The 21,401-nt window shown below is 42.9% G+C and overlaps 1 protein-coding gene across 1 annotated transcript; it reads left to right on the top strand.

Moving 5' to 3' along the window:
• Positions 1-210: 210 nt before the first annotated feature.
• OSGEPL1 (O-sialoglycoprotein endopeptidase like 1) lies at positions 211-19,866 on the top strand. Its single transcript, XM_083469466.1, has 9 exons — positions 211-341; positions 9,324-9,409; positions 12,092-12,342; positions 13,787-14,174; positions 14,945-15,149; positions 15,235-15,383; positions 16,329-16,459; positions 17,339-17,410; positions 19,359-19,866. The coding sequence occupies exons 2-9, from the start codon at positions 9,395-9,397 to the stop codon at positions 19,432-19,434; spliced, it is 1,287 nt and encodes a 428-aa protein (XP_083325592.1). The 5' UTR covers positions 211-341; positions 9,324-9,394; the 3' UTR covers positions 19,435-19,866.
• Positions 19,867-21,401: the final 1,535 nt, after the last annotated feature.

The raw sequence follows: 21,401 nt of genomic DNA, 5'->3' as shown, positions 1-21,401 counted from the left end.
AAAACAAAGAATAACCCTAACTCCCGCAGACCCCATGCCCTCCAAAATGGAGGGTTCAAAAAGCGACCCGGAAATCGAGGTGCGCTTGCTGCTCTACCCTTTCGCTCGTCTGCAGCGACGTGGTTGTTGCAGGCGCCCGCCTCTCCCGCCAATTCGATTGGTTTATCCTCGCTCACGTGGTCCCGCCGGCCAGGCGAAGGAGTGGGGACGGCCGTCCCAAGCGCCATTGCGCCAGTTTAACCCTTTCGGGGCTCCTTTGCACGCCCTTGAATGGGGGAGAGGCTGTTTGTTGCCCTTTCATAGACAGGTACAGTACCCGGTTGGCGGGTAGCGAGTGGAAGGTAATTCTCGTCCTGGGGAAAAGGGGAGGTTATTTTAGATTAAGGGATGGGGTGGGGGACCTTCTCTGCAGGGACCTTGTTTAATTTGGGGGGTTACCTGTCATGGATGCTGCAAAATAACAAAAAATCCTTCCAGTAGCACTTTAGAGACCAACTAAGTTTGTTATTGGTATGAGCTTTCGTGTGCATGCACACTTCTTCAGATTGAGTTTCCTGCATTGCAAGAGGGTTGGACTAGATGACCTGCTGGGATCCCACCCAGCTCTGCAGTTCTATGATTTTTGTGGACGGAGCCGCCAAAGCCAAATGCAGAAAGAAAGGGTCGAGGTAATGGCAACGAGGCAGTGCCTAAATAAAAATTATTTAAAGTTGCTTCTCTGCGCGTGCATACTTGGGAGCAACGATTCTAAGATGTGCATAGAAAGACAAAAAGGAAAACGCATATTGTCCTACAACACTAACAACCCCAGTGTGGTTTGCAATGTACCTTGTACGAATGCTGATGTTATTTGCTTAGGGTTCGCCAACCACAAAACAGAAAGTCACAAAACTTGAAATATCTAAAAGGAAATAGGAGAAACTGGTTTCCGAATTTGCCTCTCTGTGCCATGTGCTAGCACTGGGCCTTGTCCCTTGTCCAGTTCCCTAGCATCTCTGATTTAACAGACAGATAACCATCAGGTGAAGACACTGGGAAGAGCATGCAAGGCTGTGCAATGGTTTGGCATAAGGCAGTTTTCTGCGTGACTTTGTGTATATCTTTAAGTCACGGGTACAATTTGCGATCTCAGGGATATCGTTTGTGATTTGATTTGAGTGCTGGTAAATTGGATGCTTTCCACAGCAGAAGCAGTGTTAGAAACTGAGATATGAAAGCTAGGAGCTAAATGGCACCTTAAACCAGGCACGCTTTTTTAATAACTAGGATACAAAGCTGAAAAGGAATGAACTGCAGCTAAAATATTATGTTCATTTTTCACATGGCCTAGTCCTTCCCCTGCTCACCCCCCTAATATTCTTTAAAGGGTCTCTCCTCCAGACTTCAGAGAGTAGCTGGAAGTGGGGAGGCAGAAAAAGGTCCTCCTTTCCTTCCACTCTGCAGTTTTAATCTGAAACCTTAGGCACAATATTGCGCCCAGAGCTCAGAAACTGCTCACGCTAATGAAATTCCCCGTCGCAAAATGTGCCTAGAACAATGGGAGTTTCAAACATTGAGCAGAAGCCTTGCAGCTCAGTGGTGGGTGCACAGTTTCTACAGGAAAACATCCTCAGGATTGTTTAATAATAATAAATAAAAATGTTTATGACAAATATTTTTAAACTGCTCTTCATCTACACACCCAGGCAGAAGACAAAAGGCATGGAATAAAACGAGTCATGCTGAAAAAAGTCATCAGGAACAAACAGAGGCATATAAAAACAAACAGAAGAAACTAAATAATAAACAGGTTTTGAACTTTCAAATGCTTGGTCAAATAAGCTTTTAACCCAGATGGTAATGTTGGCACCAGTCGTTCTCCATTCCACAAATGGAACACCATGACATTGTTGCTGCATGATGAATTTCCCCTGACAACAGGACAAAGAAAAGAACCTCCCCTTAAGAAATGGGCAGGTGGTTTAGGAAGAGGCACTCCTTTAGGTATTTGGGTTCTAAGACTTTTATGGCTTTAAAGGTCAGCACCAGCCCCTTGAATTAGGGTGGGAAGCAAAAGATATTTCAGAATTGGTGTAATATGATTCCACCTAGCAGTAGGCAGTTAAGCATTCCGGTATTCTGCCTCTGTTGAAACTTCTAAGCATTCTTCAAGGGCAGCCCAAATTTTAATAGCAATTTCTAGGGAATAGTACTAAATGTATGCTGATATTTTTTATTTGCCTTATTTATGACAGATTACAAATATGTAACCTGAGTTTCATATAACCCTACATCAAACCTTCCAGGGATGCTACCTACCTCTTAAGCAGGAGACAGAGGCCTTTAATGTTCCATCTACAGCATACTCTAGTGTTTGGCTGTCTTCTATATTGCTTAAAGGATGAAGGAAAAGAGTAACACATTTTTAGATACAAGTGATAAGAGCAAAAACTATAAAGAATTCTTACGCCACAAGCTTTTAAAATTACTTTTAACACACAAAATCGACTTTTGGAGGGGTTGTTTTGAAACATCAGATTGTATAAATCACTGTTTATGGATGTAGTTTGCTTTTAGCAAAACTGCAGTAATTTCAAGCCTACAGGGGGAAATGAAATTATATACAGGGAAGAGCAACCAGATGTAGGGGACACACGGCTGTTGTGCCTTGAATAGCTATATGGAAGAAGGAATTTAAGCAGGTGTAGCTTGAAGGACAGAAGGGACGCGGGTAGCGCTGTGGGTTAAACCACAGAGCCTAGGGCTTGCCGATCAGAAGGTCGGCGGTTCAAATCCCCGCGACGGGGTGAGCTCCCGTTCCTCGGTCCCTGCTCCTGCCAACCTAGCAGTTCGAAAGCACATCAAAGTGCCAGTAGATAAATAGGTACCGCTCTGGCGGGAAGGTAAACGGCGTTTCTGTGCGCTGCTCTGGTTCTCCAGAAGCGGCTTAGTCATGCTGGCCACATGACCCAGAAGCTGTACGCTGGCTCCCTTGGCCAATAAAGCGAGATGAACGCCGCAACCCCAGAGATGGTCACAACTGGACCTAATGATCAGTGGTCCCTTTACCTTTACCTAGCTTGAAGGACAGAGAAGACTCCCTGGAAAAGACCCTGATGTTGGGAAAGATTGAGGGCACAAGGAGAAGGGGACAACAGAGGACGAGATGGTTGGACAGTGTTCTCAAAGCTACCAACATGAGTTTGACCAAGCTGCAGGAGGCAGTGGAAGACAGAAGTGCCTGGCGTGCTCTAGTCCATGGGGTCATGAAGAGTTGGACACGACTAAACAACAACCTCAGTTTTCAAACATCTCCATTGATGAACATTTTGGTTTCTGAGCACCAGAAGTAAATGCTTTGGTTTTCGAACACGCCTCAGAAGTCGAACATGCCACGCGGCTTCCACTGAACGCAAGATCCTGAGGCCTAGCTGTCGGCTATTGAGTTTTCGGTTTTTGAATGTTTCAGAACTCAAACCGTCTTCCGGAACGGATTATGTTCGAAAACCGAGTTACCACTGTATAGACCTGCTTTAGACAGCAATCTTAAACACATTTACTAGGAAGCATGTCTCATTGTACAGTAGAACTAACTACAGTACTGAGGAAACCTGTATTCGACTGTGCTGTTAGTTTACAAAACAAACTTCCAGAGTCTTTTAAGTCACAACACACCATTTTGTCAAACCTACAGCCAAATTTACATTCGAAGTTATAAACAAGATTATGCATCAAAACAGATTTATAGCATGATCCTATGCATGTTGATCAGGAAGTAAGCTAGAATTGCAGGAGGGAGAACTTCTTATTTTCAAATCCTCAGACAGATAATCATCAATCTTGTGAACCACCTTGAGATCTTTGGATGAAAGGCGGTATATAAATCTAACAAATAAATGAATAATCAATTTTCAGAATATGACTTGGAACAATGACTGATTATGGTTACCTTTCTTTTTCTATTGACATCTCATCAGTATTTAAAAAAAAAAACAACTTCTTGTGAGCCATACTGTTTACTTTGCATGAGCTATGTTTGATCAGATGGCAACATATTCAACAAGGAGAATAAAAAACCCTGTTCCGCAAGATTTTAATCTCCTATCTTGAATAACCAGAAGAGATCATATTACATTCCTTTTGTCGCTGTGTAACGCTGAACAATAAAGACGCAGCACAGAAGGAAATGAATGTAAAAGAAAATAACAAATGGTATCAGAGTACAGTGGTGCCCCGCAAGACGAATGCCTCGCAAGACGGAAAACTCGCTAGACGAAAGAGTTTTCTGTTTTGGAGGTGCTTCGCAAAACGAATTTCCTATGGGCTTGCTTCGCAAGACGACAATGTCTTGCGAGTTCCTGCTGGTTTTTTTCCCTCCCCCCCCCCCTTTCTAAGCCGCTAAGCCGCTTATCAGCTGATCCGATCAGCAGATAAGCCGCTAATAGCGCTAATCCGCTAATCTGTCAATGGGCTTGCTTCGCAAGACGAAAAAACCGCTAGACAAAAAAAATCACAGAACGGATTCTTTTCGTCTTGCGAGGCACCACTGTACTTCTAAGTATTTTCCCCTTCTTTGGCCTTTATGTTCTGCTGCCACTGCATTCCAAATGATGGCGGTGTATTTGCCTTTGCATTGTTAAACCCTACACCTGCCCTGTGGGTGTTAGATTAGGCCCTTCTAGGAGCGGGATAGGCAGACCAGTCTTGTGATATCTAAAGGTTTTGAGGTCCTCCAGTTGCTTCAGAAATACAGTCGTAACCTTGCAAGTCGAACCCTTTGCGAGTCGAACGTTTTGGCTCCCAAACGTCGCAAACCCGGAAATTCAGCTTCTTTCGAATACGAACATCCAACACGTGTTCCGCGGCTTCCTATTGGCTGCAGGAGCGTCCTGCCAATCGGAAGCTGCGCCTTGCTTTCCAAACGTTTTGGAAGTCGGAATGGATTTCCAGACGGATTCCAAAGATACGACTGTAGTCCCTTAGCCAGGTGGCTCTAAGGATCATGCTCAAACCCCAGGAATTTGTGATCTGGACCAGGAAAAGGGCAGCATCCAATAGAGTAATTCTGTTAGCACAAGGACGTTTGCCTATGAAGTAGAACGTCCTCTCCCTCTCCTCTCCCTGTGCATTCTGTATATATGTTCTGTGGGTCTCCTTAAACCTCTTGGAGCCAATTACACATGAGAAAAGGAGAGGAGAGGGAGAAAGAAGAGGAAGTTCTGTTGTGCAAATCGAAACCCTTGTACTAACAGAACTACCTCATTGGATACCTCTCCAAGTTCACAAGTCCTTTCACATGAAAAATCCATTCCTGGCTTTCCTTCAGGATTCCTGTTTGAACAATCTAATTTGGCGTGGAGTGGAAGAGGAGGGAGCTTTTTAGCTGCTGCTGTTGTTAAGACGATTGAGAGCCTAGAGCTCTTTGCAATCGCCCTGCAAATCACTCAAGAGACCTACCAGACGTCTCTGCAGAAATTGCCTCTGGTTGCTCTGAGCTCTCCTGCACAAGCCTTTCTTAAATGAATGAGATCTCTGCCAGAGAAGCTTATTGAGAAGCGATGAAGGAAAATCCCTATAATAAAGGATTAACGCAGATGCTTACGTTTTATTCACCTGTGTTCCCTTCTGTAACCTGCCAACAGAGTTTTGTCCAATTATTTAATCCTTCTGTTGTTGTCCGCAACAGATTTCTCAGTGTTTGAAAGCTTTCAAAAGCACATCTCTCTTTCTTAGTTTTGGCATACGAAGCCAACCATAACGCTTAGCTTTCTCAAATCTTGAGGATTCTTTGGAAGCAACACACAGGGCTTGATTAGTATTAGTATTGGCATAGTCTTCATTCATAAAATGAAGGTGGCTGAAGACAAATATCCAGTTTCACTATTCTCCCACTTTTTTTTTTTTTTTAATAAAATTTTTATTGGTTTTACAACATTTTTAAGAAAAACAGACAAACACTAAAAATGACAAACATACACGTATAGTTTCAAACATATTTTCATAAACCTCTTTTCTTGGACTTCCCCATACCCCCCCTCTCTGCATCCCAATGTCCATAGTTCAACTAGCAACTCCCAATTGTTACTTTCCAATCTCTATCATCTTAGTCCTCTTTTATAATCTGACCTTATATCCCTGTACCCCTTTGTTTCTGGAAACCACGGCATTTTAGCATTCATTAAGTTTATAGTAGTCCTTAAGATAGCTTTTGAATTTTCTCCATTCTTCTTCCACCGTCTCTTTTCGTTGGTCACGGATTCTGCCTGTCATCTCGGCCAGTGTCATATAGTCCATCACTTTCATCTGCCATTCTTCCAAAGTGGGTAAATCTTGTGTCTTCCAATACTTTGCGATGAGTATTCTTGCTGCTGTTGTGGCATACATGAAAAAAGCTCTATCTTTCTTTGACACCAATTGGCCGACAATGCCCAAGAGAAAGGCCTCTGGTTTTTTAAGAAAGGTACATTTAAGTACCTTTTTCATTTCATTATAGATCATTTCCCAGAAGGCCTTAATCTTCGGGCATGTCCACCAAAGGTGATAAAAAGTACCTTCAGTCTCTTTACATTTCCAACATTTGTTATCGGGCAAATGATAGATTTTTGCCAGCTTGACTGGGGTCATGTACCACCTGTATACCATTTTCATAATGTTTTCCTTTAAGGCATTACATGCCGTAAATTTTATACCGGTGTTCCATAACCATTCCCAGTCAGCTGACATAATGTTATGTCCAACATCCTGAGCCCACTTAATCATAGCCGATTTAACTGTTTCATCCTGTGTGTTCCATTTCAACAACAAGTTATACATTCTAGATAAATTCTTAGTATTGGGTTCTAACAGTTCGGTTTCTAATTTTGATTTTTCCACCTGGAAACCGACTTTCCTGTCCTGTTTAAAAAATTCCATTATTTGGCGATATTGGAACCAATTTTCTACTTTATGCTTCAATTTCTCCTGACTTTGTAGTTTGAACTTATCTCCATCCTGTTCTAAAATTTCCCAATACTTCGGCCATCCGACCTCCATATTGAGTTTCTTCACTGCTTTAGTCTCCACTGGTGACACCCATCTAGGGGTTTTGTTTTCCAATAGATCTTTATATCTTATCCAAACATTAAACAATGCTTTTCTGACAATGTGATTTTTAAAGGCACTGTTGACTTTATCATACCAAAGATATGCATGCCAACCAAAAGCGTTATTGAAACCTTCCAGATCCAAGATGTCCGTGTTCTCGAGGAGCATCCATTCTTTGAGCCAGCAAAAAGCTGCTGCCTCATAGTACAATTTTAGGTCCGGCAGGGCAAAACCCCCTCTTTCTTTAACATCTGTCAATATTTTAAATTTAATTCGGGGCTTTTTGCCCTGCCAGACAAATTTCGAAATATCTTTGTGCCACCTCTTAAAACATTCCATCTTATCAATAATCTGCAAGGTCTGAAACAAAAATAACATTCTAGGCAATACATTCATTTTAATTACTGCAATTCGGCCTAACATTGACAGTTTCAAATTTGACCATATTTCTAAATCTTTTTTAATTTCTGACCAACATTTTTCATAGTTGTCCTTATACAAATTCTGATTCTTAGATGTTAAGTAAACCCCTAGGTATTTGACCTTCTTGACCACAGTCAAACCTGTTTCCTCTTGAAATTTCTCCTTTTCCATATCTGTTAGGTTTTTCCCTAAAACTTTGGTTTTTTGCTTGTTCAACTTAAATCCAGCTACCTGGCCAAACTGTTGTATTATTTCTAAAACCTTTTTCGTACTAGTGTTTGGCTCTTGCAAAGTCAATACTAGGTCATCTGCGAACGCTCTTAACTTATAATGTTTAGCTCCGACCTGCACACCTTTGACCTGCTGGTCATTTCTTATCATATTCAGCAACACCTCCAGAACTGAAATAAAAAGTAATGGGGAAATCGGGCACCCCTGTCGTGTTCCTTTTTCTATCTTAAGTTCCTCAGTCACAACATTGTTTACAATCAGTTTGGCTTTTTGTTCAGAATATATTGCAGCCATACCATTCTCAAAACCCTGACCTACCCCCATCCCATGAAGATTCTTCCTCATAAAACTCCAAGAAATATTATCAACTATTATCACTATTCTCCCACTTTTGGGGCAATTGATACTGACTTCCAGCTACACCTGAATATCCTGGTCACATGAATCCTGAAGAAATGCACAGAATTCACCACTGTCCAGCTTTTGCCACGCACTTCTTCTTTGCAGCATTCCAAGAATCAAACTGCTTTCAGTTTTCTGTGTATCATCCACACTCACTACTTTATGTTGCATAAACACCAGTTACCTGTAACTGATGCCTGTCATGGGCAGAGAAGGTTGTTGTGCAAATGAGCCCTATGCTTTAAAAAGGTAAAGGTAAAGGACCCCTGATGGTTAAGTCCAGTTGTGGACAACTCTGGGGTTGAGGTGCTCATCTCGCTTTACAGGCTGAGGGAGCCAGCGTTTGTCTGCAGACAGTTTTTTCAGGTCATGTGGCCAGCATGACTAAGCCGCTTCTGGTGCAACGGAACACTGAAACCAGAGCAGCGCATGGAAACACTGTTTACCTTCCCGCCGGAGTGCTACCTATTTATCTACTTGCACTTTTTTGGGTGTGCTTCCGAACTGCTGTGTTGGCAGGAATTGGGACCGAGCAACGGGAGCTCACCCTGTCGTGGGAATTCGAACCACCAGCCTTCTGATCGGCAAGCCCAAAAGGCTCAGTGGTTTAGGCCACAGCGCCACCCACGTCCCACACTCACACAGCTACTTTATGTTTCATAAACACCTGTTATCCATAACTGACACCTGCCGTGGGCAGAGAAGGTTGTTGTGAAAATAGCCCTATGCTTAACTACAGTAAAAGACCCAGCAGAAGAAAAACCCCAGCAGAAACCTCCCCTTCTGTCTGTTAGCCCCTAGCATTGTACTACACAATAGCACAAAGAATTCAGGGCCTCGTGCCTGTTCATGTGCTTTTCCCTTTGCACAAGCCAATAAACCAACCCAGAATCTTGGCTTGTTGAAAAATTGGTCAATGGCTTTGGAACAAGTCATGGTATTAAGACAGCTTCAAACCATTGTTTGAGATCCTGACTTGTTTCTGAAATAATTAGCCACAGTTTCCCAGTTCAGACAAAACAGGAAACTATAGTTAATCAAAGTCTTCATCGTTTAGTGGCACATATTTGCTGGCTTGCGGAAAGAGAGAAGGGGCAAAGAGCTGCAGCCAATCCCAAAACATGTAGCATTACCCAAAGGCCTACTTTTTATCTTGGCTTCTTATTATTATTATTAAACCAAAACATGATTTCTATTTATTCCAGATTTATTCAAACCGTGTGTCTTTGGAAATGTGACGCCTGAATTGATAAAGAAAGAACACTCTTTCAACACAATGTTTTTGACACAGGTAAAATCATCCCATATATATATGATTGATCACTTTCTTTGCTTCCAGATGTCTAGCCCATTACATTACATCAGAATGTGTTTTGTTTTCTTCTGTCAGTGTTTGACCTTCAGCATGACTGTCATTCTAGACAGTATTGGTGTTTTCCAAATAGTTCGATGACATTTATTCATAGTTCACTAGCCTCAGGCTGCCCTTAATCCAGCATACGTCAACAAGTTATACAGATAGCCAAGACATTAAAAAAACCTGTTAAAATTATGCAGCTATAAAGTTTGCAAAACCGCAAGAGAATGGATATGTTTGCTTTGTGCTGCTTATGAAACAGATTCCTCAAAATCAATTAATATGCAAGGACAGGGCTGCCCAAACTTTCTTCAAAGAGGGCCAGATTTGATGAAGTGAACATGCGTGAGGACCGACCAAAGTTGTTGAGCTTTTCTTAGGTTCTTAGGATTTACCGTATTTTTCGCTTGATAGGACGCACTTTTCCCCCTCCAAAAATGAAGGGGAAATGTGTGTGCGTCCTATGGAGCGAATGCAGGCTTTCGCTGAAGCCTGGAGAGCGAGAGGCGTCAGTGCGCACCGACCCCTCTCGCTCTCCAGGCTTCAGGAAGCTATCCGCAAGCCTTCGGAGTGCGGCGGTAATGCCCACCGGGCTCCCAAGGCTTGCGGACAGCAGCCTGCAGCCCGAAACCTGGGGAGCGCAGAGCTGAGCTCTCCGGGCTTCGGGCAACTATCCGCAAGCCTTCTGAGCGCAGCGGGAGTTCCCGCCGGGCTCCGAAGGCTTGCGGATAGCAGCCTGTTCTGGGGGCTGGGGTCAGGGGAAGCTCGGGCTTCCCCCGCCCCATGCCTGGGGGAAAAAATAATTTCCCCCCTTTATTCCCCCCCCAAAAAAACCCTAGGTGCACCCTATGGGCCGGTGCGCCCTATAGGCCGAAAAATACGGTAACCCCAAAGTTGTTGAGCTCTTGAGCTTTTCAAAGGATTTTACCCCAGGACATATACTGCCATGGGGGCCAGATTAAATCGACCGGCGGGCCAGATTAGGCCCCTGAAATGGACTTTGGAGATGCCTGTGCTAGGAGGAAGGAGGATTGCTTTTGCCCTGGTAGAAAAATAATGCACTGCTGAGTGCAAGGAAACCGATATTCCAGAAACATTAAGGAAAGACGCCTGAATCTTTCCCAACAAATGAATTTGTTGGATTGTGTGAATCCACTGGGTTTTTGAAATACCCCAACATGCAAAAAGGTAAAGGGACCCCTGACCATTGGGTCCAGTCGTGACCGACTCTGGGGTTGCAGCGCTCATCTGGCTTTATTGGCCAAGGGAGCCGGTGTACAGCTTCTGGGTCATGTGGCCAGCATGACTGAGCCGCTTCTGGAGAACCAGAGCAGCGCACGGAAACGCCGTTTACCTTCCCGCCGGAGCGGTATCTATTTATCTACTTGCACTTCGATGTGCTTTCGAACTGTTAGGTTGGCAGGAAGAAGGACCGAGCAACGGGAGCTCACCCCATCACGGGGATTCGAACCGTCGACCTTCTGATCAGCAAGCCCTAGGCTCTGTGGTCTCACCCCAACATATATTGCAGTTTAAATTTGTTTTAAATAACCATCTAGCTCTTATTTGGGACTCCAGCTTTGATAAAGAGAATTATAAGGCTTACCAATTTCTCTCCCCCCCCCTCCAGGTTTTCAAATCCTTATTTGGGGGGGGGGATATTAGGTCAACATCTTTATTAATGTGAATTTTTTATTCTTTTCTTGTCAGCCAAGATGGCTGCCTTTGGTTTTTTTTTTTGAATAAATAGATAAACCTTGACAAAAGTGTTGTCATGTTGCTTGATGCTTAGAGAACAGAATTTGTTCAAGCCTATATGCATTAAATAACATCTGTGGGTGTATCTCACATACACGGATACAAACAATAGTGGGGAGGGGCTGTATTGTTAAATTGCATTAAAAAAATTTAAACTATGTTTTAATGTGAACATGTAGCATGCTCAAAAATTCCCAGGGTATATGTTCCCTGCTCCAGCTGTTGCCACACCATGCAGTGTTTTTCACCCCTGGGGTTTTTTCCAAGGTATGCAGTACCATTTTTTCCTAGAAGAAAAGCACTGACAATGTGTATGAAACAACCCTGAGCCTGGCTTATCATAACGTCTTCAAAGGGCTCACGGTTGCTTTCCCCCAAACAAACAACAAGCAGTAATCTAAGAATGAACCTTGATTTCCACTCGTGGTTGGTTTGGGGAAAACAGTCCACAGCAGCCCAGGTTTGAACAACACAACAGTCCGGATCCTGGCTTGTTTCATCAGTGGTATGGGAACAGCAGCAACAGCAGAGGAGCACCATGGAAAATTTTTGAACAGTGTGTTCCAGGATGTTGAGTGTTCACATTGAACCATAGCTTGTAGTCCATAGGGAACAGAATGTAGGATCTCAGTTCTGGTGATTTGGGGTTAAATGTCAGCTCAGTCAAGACGTCCCACTGAGAACGGGGGAAAACCAATTAGTTTCACTTGGAAAATCATCTAAAAAGCCAACTGAGGCACTCCCTTCCCTCATAAATTATGCCAGAACTAATCACCTGTAGGGTGGGAATAGAGAGCCTGGTCACGGTAGTGGCTACAAGATGTTAAATTCTAAATTCTAAATTTTGTTATTGTACAGTTTCTTTGTAGGTATGCCTGTCTACAGAAATCTTACGCAGTGAGCGGTTTTGGGGGAGCAATTTCGAAACCTCCTGAACCTTGCTGGATCTATTGTTTAAGAAGAGATTCTGTTTGCCGTGGCAAATGCTTTTCTACCAAAATAGTTCTGGGTATCGAAACTAGCTGCGATGATACAGCCGCAGCTGTGGTGGATGAAGCTGGCAACATTTTAGGAGAAGCCCTGCATTCTCAAAGCGCGGTTCATCTGAAGTAAGTAATTCTTACCGTTGGTGAAAACATAGTTTTAGGTACTTGGTGGTTTAGTCGTTTAGTTGTGTCCGACTCTTCGTGACCCCATGGACCAGAACATGCCAGGCACTCCTGTCTTCCACTGCCTCCCGCAGTTTGGTCAAACTCATGCTGGTAGCTTTGAGAACACTGTCCAACCATCTCGTCCTCTGTCGTCCCCTTCACCTTGTGCCCTCCATCTTTCCCAACATCAGGGTCTTTTCCAGGGAGTCTTCTCTTCTCATGAGGTGGCCAAAGTATTGGAGCCTCAGCTTCATGATCTGTCCTTCCAGCGAGCACTCAGGGCTGATTTCCTTCAGAATGGAGAGGTTTGATCTTCTTGCAGTCCATGGGACTCTCAAGAGTCTCCTCCAGCACCATAATTCAAAAGCATCAATTCTTCGGCGATCAGCCTTCTTTATGGTCCAGCTCTCACTTCCATACACTACGTGCATTGAATATCATGTTGTTATTTTGTCATCACGTGTCACGCCACAGTATCTGTAAGTGCATCTAGATTGCTGCCACAGTATCAACAATCCAAGATCAGTGGTGTCAAAAAACTCCTTAAAGTCTGGGTGAAAACCCAGTAAGGCAGATTTCTTAAAAACATACACCACACACAATTGATCTCTAGTGTTGCTAGTACAGCTGTGTTGGAAGCCAGACCTGCAGGTTGCCAAAAAAGAAAGAAGTGCTGACTAGCCAGAACATCAACTTCTGCGTTTGAGTTTTTGAGTTGGGCCAAACAGATTCAACGTAAGCATCATGTACTTTTTAAAAAAACAAACAAATTTTATTAGTATTTTCCACACAACAATAACACAAAAATTTCAAAAAATAACAATACACAACACATAAAAACCAACATTCGAAAACTAAAGAAAGCAACAACAACTAAAAAAAAAATCCATATCTTACAAGTTAATACAGTGGTGCCCCGCAAGACGAATGCCTCGCAAGACGGAAAATTCGCTAGACGAAAGAGTTTTCCATTTTGGAGATGCTTCGCAAAACGAATCTCCTATGGGCTTGCTTTGCAAGACGAAAATGTCTTGCGAGTTCCTGCGGGTTTTTTTCCCTTCCTCCCCCTTTTTCTAAGCCGCTAAGCCGCTTATCAGCTGATCCGATAAGCTGATAAGCCGCTAATCCTCTAATCCGTCAATGGGCTTGCTTCGCAAGACAAAAAAACCGCTAGACGAAGAGAATCACAGAACGGATTCTTTTCGTCTTGCGAGGCACCACTGTACTATAAACACTAAAACAACAACTACAAGACATTGACTTCCACCAATCCCACAGCACCTCCTTTATCTCTCACTGTGTCTTCCTGTTTTCCTTATCATCTCTATCCTAACATCTAGATATAAATCCCTCTTTCTTATCCTATCACGTAAGCATCATGTACCTGTTTGTTTCTCATCAGAACAGGTGGAATTATTCCTTCGGTGGCCCAACAGCTTCACCAAGAAAACATTGCAAGGGTAGTGCAAGAAGCACTTGCCATCAGCAGAGTTAGCGCAGATGGACTCTCAGCCATTGCAACAACCGTGAAGCCAGGACTTGCTTTGAGCCTCGGAGTTGGCTTGGCCTATAGTCTGGAACTGGTGGAGAAATGCAAGAAGCCTTTCATTCCCATCCATCATATGGAGGCGCACGCTCTCACCGTTAGGTTGACCAATCGTGTGGACTTCCCGTTCCTGGTACTTTTGCTCTCGGGGGGTCACTGTATACTAGCGGTAGCGCAAGGAGTTTCAGATTTCCTTCTCCTTGGACAGACATTGGACATTGCACCTGGGGACATGTTGGATAAGGTAATCCTTTTAATTAGTGTTTATTTATTAAAACATTTGCATGCTGCTATATCATAAATATATATCTATCAAAGCAGATTACAGCAATAAAAACACAAAGCAATACAATACAATAAAGCTATAAAGTTAAAAACGGACATCAATTAACCATTGTGGAAGGAGGTACAGTGGTACCTTGGTACTCGAACGGCTTGGCTCCCAAACAAATCGGCCCCTGAATGCCGTAAACCCGGAAGTGTTCCAGTTTGTGAACGTTTTTTAGAAGCCGAACATCTGACGCGGCTTCCACAGCTTCTGCTTGAGTGCAGGAAGCTCCTGCAGTCAATCGGAAGCCACGCCTTGGTTTTCGAACCGTTTCAGGAGTTGAATGGACTACAGGAACAGATTGAGTTCGATTGAGTATTCTAATCGCCTGCATAGGCCTGGTGGAATAGATAAGTTTTCAGCAGGCGTTTAAAAGTTGGCACAGAAGGCTCCTGCTAAATCTCTGTTGGCAGAATAGCCCACGGGACAGGGCCAATGAGGAAAGGCCTGTGCAGTTGTCCCACTTACTTGGTGATCATTTAGCTAATTGGGATAAAACCATAATGATGTGGCTGTCATGCGGCTGGCTCAGTCTCAAGCCTTAGCACATAACAACAAGGATTTGAGGTGTGATTTGGGTCCTTCAGAATCATAAAGCTACTCCTTGTGCTCATTTGCCTTTTCCAGTGACTTTTAAAATATATGTGCACATTTCTTTTATTTCTGCTTCCATTTGGAATGTTTAGGTAGCCAGAAGGCTTTCTTTACGAAAGCACCCAGAGTGCTCTGGCCTGAGCGGTGGAAAAGCGATAGAACGTTTGGCTCAGCAGGGAAATAGACGGCGTTATGAATTCAAAGTCCCCATGGAGCAACATCACAACTGCAACTTTTCCTTTGCTGGACTTCAGTCCCAGGTCACTAGAGCGATCGCAGAAAAAGAAAAGGAGGAAGGTACTGACCAAAATAGGACGGATACAAATTGCGCGTGAGAGCTTCACATAGGCTTGGGAAACCTATTTGATCGTGATTTCTGCAGGGCGTCAGGAAGGACAACTTCTGTCCTGCATACCAGACCTTGCTGCAGCAGTCCAGCACACGGTAACTGCTCATATTGTCACTCGAACGCACCGAGCCATTCATTTCTGTAGAAGGAAGGGTATCTTGCCACAGAGGAAGGCAACTTTGGTAAGTGTCAAAACAAAATTTAAAAATTCCTTCCAGTAGCACCTTAGAGACCAACTAAGTTTGTTATTGGAATGAGCTTTTGTGTGCATGCACACTTCTTCAGTGTGTGTGTGTGTGTGTGTTGTCCGGAAAACAAACCAGGGAACTGCGTCTTTCCTTCCGAAGCACCCCTTGGGATGATTCATCACTCTTCTGTCCTGAGTTGCTACTGCGACATATATCTGAAGATATCTTCACACACAAATGCAGAGCTCAAAGCAGAAGCTGGACTTGAGGTGTAGAATACTCAGCTAATTTATGATGTACAAGATCAAGTGTTGCAGAACAAAGAAATCAAGGCTTCTCTCTCCTTCTCGTCCGAGAGAGAACAGAAAATGCGGAAGCATAACATAACGGAACAGTGTAACCAAACTTCCGTTCTCATGACTCCAACAATGTGGAATGTCAACACAGACATGTGATGAAAACAATCACACATCAGCAGTGGGGAGGAATGAAATCGCAACGTGTGTGTTGCACAGTTAACTTATCCTAAGCTCCAACAATGTGGCCAGCAGCTTAGTTGTATTAATCGCTTGTACCTTTAGGTCCAGGAAGTGGTGACCTGATCAACAGAGAGACACAAATTAGTAACAAATATTATTAACTAACACAAAGGAAATAAAATAAAAACTGAATCCAAGAGCACAAGACTTTGCATGTACTTGGGGAAAGTCAACATGTCATGGGGGGCTATGGCTTTGCCACACCCATTGTAGGTAATACCTAATGGTGCCTACTCAAATATGTTTATATGAATTTCAAAATGGCAGAGGGGGAGAGGGCATGTTTCTGCCCTGTGCAGGGATTACTGCCGGCAAGGTGAGCCAGGTTGCTATAAGCATAATCCTGCCGCCCTACTTCCTCAGACTTCCCATAAACATGACTTTCGAACACTGGTTTCAGGTGGCTTCGGGAGGTGTTGCAAGTAACCAGTATATCCGGAAAGCTCTGCAGGTTTTAACAGATGCCACCGATTTCGCCCTGGTATGTCCGCCTCCCAGGCTGTGCACTGACAACGGTGTTATGATTGCATGGTAAGCAAATATGTGTTTTTTTCTTCTGTTTGGAATTCTGTTCTGAATTATAATGCAACATAGTTAATTGGAAAACACTTCGTTAGTATATCTAAACACAGTTTCTGTATAGTTGTATATAGCCCCATGGGAGTTAGTTGCCAACAAATGTATACGTTTTGTATATGTGATGGCGTTATATATTTGGGGTACATACCTTTCTTACAGGACGCGGGTGGCGCTGTGGTCTAAACCACAGAGCCTAGGGCTTGCCAATCAGAAGGTCGGCAGTTTGAATCCCAGCAACGGGGTGAGCTCCCGCTGCTCTGTCCCAGCTCCTGTCAACCTAGCAGTTCGAAAACACGTCAAAGTGCAAGTAGATAAATAGATACTGCTCTGGTGGGAAGGTAAATGGGGTTTCCGTGCGCTTCTCTGGTTCTCCAGAAGCGGCTTAGTCATGCTGGCCACGTGACCCGGAAGCTGTCTGCGGACAAATGCCGGCTCCCTCAGCCAGTAAAGCGAGATGAGCGCCGCAACCCCAGAGTTGTCCACGATTGAACCTAACGGTCAGGGGTACCTTTACCTTTACCTTTCTTACGTGGAAGTTCATTAAGTGCGAACCACCCTGGTAGCATTGTCCTTCGGAGAGAAAACTGCCTGTTATTGTTGGGCGAAGAAGAAGGAGAAGAAGAAGGAGAAGAAGAAGGAGAAGGAGAAGAAAGAGCACGGCCAAACCACGTTTTCTCCAGTCAAGGGCCCTTCTTAGGCTAGCAGAAATTATCTCTGTCTGAAATCTCTTTGCTGAGCTTACATCAACAATACTGCACATTACATCACTGTAATGGGCGGGGAAATGAACTAGTTTATGGAAAACACTTTACACAAATATCCTCTCTTTAGGAATGGCATTGAAAGGCTTTGTGCAGGACTGGGTGTTTTATATAGCACAGAAGGCATAAGATACGAACCAAAGTAAGTAGTATTTATTTTATTTATTATATTTTCCCCTCAGTACTGTGTTCTGTTATCTCTGTAGCACTCCAGAAAAACAGAGACAATATCTGTTGAGTGCTTTAAAATCTTACGAGACCTAGAGAGAGTGGAGCAGCAGAAGTCCCATGCCATAGTTTTCTGTTCCTCTCCTTTCTCCCTTATATCCAGGATTATACCTCTGTATTCTTCCTTGCTGTATAGCAGCCCAAATCAGTTCAGTATTTAAATTCTGTCCCTAAAACCTTGCAAAATATAATGTCTTGGGTGTGTGGGTGGGTGTAGGAAAAGGTTGCACAATCGTTGGGAATAAAGTTGGACATATTGACAGAGAAAACACTAATCTCTGACCATTTCAGATTTTTAATGTTACCCAGGTGTTCTTCTCAAAATTTGGGAATATGATTTCCTGTCCGTTGGAAACCACTGTGGTGAACAAAAGTTGATGGCAAATTCCAGCTGGCCCACACTGACGGACATGCAGGAGGTTGAATGGATACATAGAGCTTTTTGAATTCTGTTACTCGTCCTTGGATAAGGTGTTATATGACCTCAGAATCCACCAGGGGTTTCATAGAGACAGAAAGAATGTTTTTAAATTTTAATTACAGTGCTCAGATATTTCAACAGGTTTATTCACCACTGTGCTTTTTTATGGACGATTTCCATATCAGTGTTGACCCTGTTCATATTATAGACAGCACATAATTCCGCTCACTGGATTTGGAGGTACACACTACTGCTGATATTATATAGTGGGCGGTCCTTAAATTGTTTAAATTAATATATAAAAAAGACAGAATAAGTGGCATTTTGTTCAGCAATACTAGTCGCGTGTTGTTGTTTTCTTTTGCTGTAGCTTGGCATCTTTTTTTTCTTTAGGCTCAGCTGCAATCCCAAATCTAAACATAGACTGAGTTACACTTTCCTAAGGACCAAATTCATTTTGGCTTTTCATCAGAATTTGAGCTATGTGCTGTTGTCAATGCCCTCTTCCGGGCTCTCAGCCATGTATCTGATTTTTCACTCACAAACGGCTGTGTCTGGTTCCCTGCGACTTTGTCTACAGCTTTTGGCTTGGACAACAAGTTTCTTGCTCTTCCAGCTGTACTTTCAGAGCCTCTGTATTTCTGGGGAGGACAGTTCTTCCCAAAAACCAACAGAAGTAGCCACGCTTCTCATTGAATTACTTCCGAGATAGAAATTTGGGGGAGTGGGGAAAATAAAAGACATGTAAATACGTTCCTTTAGCTATAGTGTCAACTTACCATTTCTCACGTGGCTGAAGGAAATAAACAAAGTGCTCCGCTTATGGATGTTCTCTGTCCTATTTATATGGTCTTTCAGGACTTAGTAAATCTCTCTGTGTAGCTCCTCCTCTCCTTGGGGTTGAGGAGAGAAAGAGGGGAGAATGAACTACTGATATTTGTCTTGGGAACAAAAGAAGGGTGAGGGCAAATAATAATTTTATCCTTGTGGAAAATGTATAATTCTTTTCCTGAAGAAAGTATACTGAACTCCAAAATCCTATGAAAAGAGGTCACTGTTATGAGAGGAATCGTCCGAAGACTTATGAGGAAACTTAAAATTTATTAACAGATGTTTAAATTCTAGATGAGATACAAAAGGTTAAATCTGTTTATACGGATCAAGAAAACCCAAATACTTCCGCTTAGTGTTACTCTGCACAATGTAGTAATACTAAACTATAGCTGCATTGTTTTACATAGTACAACAATCTTCATTTTGGGAATTAAGATTAATAATGATATAAAGGGGATACTGAGTATAGAATTCATTATTACCTACAGGAGCCAAATATGTATGCGGTTTATAATGCTGGCTAATTATTTTGTATGATACTGAATTTATAACGGGATGCCTATGCTTGTGTCTTAAATGTATTTTTTTTAAAAAAATTATTTATTAGAGCTGCACTTGGGACGGATATCTCAGAAGAAGTCCAAAAAGCTTCCATCAAAATGCCAGCACCAAATCAGATGTGAAAAGTGAATTCTGCCACCATCCGTTTCAATGGGAGCTCCATGCCAGTTGCCCCAGCCTCTATATGACAATGTGCCATTGCTGAGATTTTTCATTACTACGCTGGGGATATCAAAATGAAAAATAAACCAAGAACAGCATAGGCATTCTTATAAGCCGTAAATGAAGAAGATATTTCTAAGCTTTCTACCCTGTTCTGTAAATTTCAACACTGACCCTTGTCAACAGTTAAACAAGGCTTTTGGTTTCCAAAAGGACCAGTGGAAAGAAGAAGTAAAAGCAGAAGGGTTTCTGCATGACAGATAATGCCATTTCCTTTCCCAAGTGGTTGCATACTTGAATACAGTTGCTCTTCTTGATTGTGGACTTCTTGATTGTGAGGCTACCTATACCAAAGTGAATTGGAATAAATCCCCTTCTGAACTTGTTTATAATTTTACTCTGTTTGTTAATACAGTGGTACCTCGGGTTACATACACTTCAGGTTACACACTCCACAAACCCAGAAATAATACCTCGGGTTAAGAACTTTGCTTCAGGATGAGAACAGAAATCGTGCAGTGGCGGCGCAGCAGCAGGAGGCCCCATTAGCTAAAGTGGTGCTTCAGGTGAAGAACAGTTTCAGGTTAAGAACAGACCTCCAGAATGAATTAAGTTCTTAACCCGAGGTACTACTGTATAGTTTATCTTTAGCATGCTGTCACCATCCTTTGCTTAAGATCATGGCCCAGCGAAGTAAGTCCTTTGGTTTAGTCCCTTTGTAACTCAGTAACCACACTAAGCACCTGGGGGATGAGAATCAAATTTGGTACGTTTGTTTAGTACCTTCCAAATGGGAATACCAGTTCAAAGCCTGCACCTGTTTGCAAGTGGGGGAGAAATGTTATACCTGCCTTGAAAGTTATTGATATTAAAGTTGATATATTGCATCCAGGAATACAGCCCCAGCAGCCCCTTTCAAATGGACCAAGAAAGATGCGGGAATCACTGTAATAGGATACATCCCTACGAAACCGAGCTACCTCACTGTAGTTTAATAAGCACATTTACAACGTAATTCTCTATTTTAAGTTAAAACATCTGCTTAAACCAGTTTTCAAGGTGAAGGGAAGGATGTAAAACATACCGCCGTTTACCTCTGGCCTCTGTCACTGTGTTCCGTTGCGCCAGAAGCGGTTTAGTCATGCTGGCCACATGACCCGGAAAGCTGTCTGCGGACGAATGCCGGCTCCCTCGGTCTAAAAGCAGAGATGAGCGCCGGATCCCATAGTCGATTTCGACTGGACTTAACCATCCAGGGATCCTTTACCTTTTTACCTTACCTTAAAACATACCACGGACAGATACTTTCTATGAAGAAGACTTGAATTATTAGAGTAGATGTCCCAGCATCCTTTCTACTATGCCCGTATAGAAAAGACATAAAATTAATTTTAACGTGATTGCTTGAAATGTGAGAGTTAACACAGAGGCAAGACTGGAAGCATCATACGAAAGACACAGTTCACATTTGTCACCTGTACCTTTGGTGTACATACAAGTATGAGCTATATTTCTATTGAGCTATACTTAGGAAAACCAAGATTCTTCAATGCACCGTCAAGACATTCATTCCAATTCCAAGCAGATTGTCGAAGCCCAAGATAGCTTTGTGGGCTTCGACAATCTGTTAGGAATTGGAATGAATGTCTTGACGGTGCTTTGAAGGATCTTGGTTTTCCCAGAACATTCTGGGGTGAACCAGAATCGCACAGAATAGAATCTTGCATTGTCTGCAAAGATCTAATTTTGCATTCTGCAACTGAGTTTTCTTGGGGTGAAAGTGGGTTTGATTTGCAATGAACGATCCCCTGTTTTCTTAGCCATGCCTGGAAGGCTTCAGACAGCCCAGCTCCCAAAATTGGGATTTTTCTAACATGAAATGCAGCCTCTGGAACACCGTGCTATACTAGTTAAACTGGGCAAAGGC

Source organism: Podarcis liolepis (assembly GCF_965112155.1).
Source record: "Podarcis liolepis genome assembly, chromosome: 1".
Lineage (NCBI taxonomy): Eukaryota > Metazoa > Chordata > Lepidosauria > Squamata > Lacertidae > Podarcis > Podarcis liolepis.
Note: the sequence above shows the minus strand (reverse complement) of the source record. Positions and strands in the feature narration are given on the sequence as shown.

Bases quoted from the DNA above. Each gene is read 5' to 3' on its own strand.
- OSGEPL1 (XM_083469466.1), top strand. The intron at 12,343-13,786 runs GTAAGTAATTCT...GTTTCTCATCAG, and splicing joins CAAAGCGCGGTTCATCTGAA to AACAGGTGGAATTATTCCTT. The intron at 14,175-14,944 runs GTAATCCTTTTA...TGGAATGTTTAG, and splicing joins CTGGGGACATGTTGGATAAG to GTAGCCAGAAGGCTTTCTTT.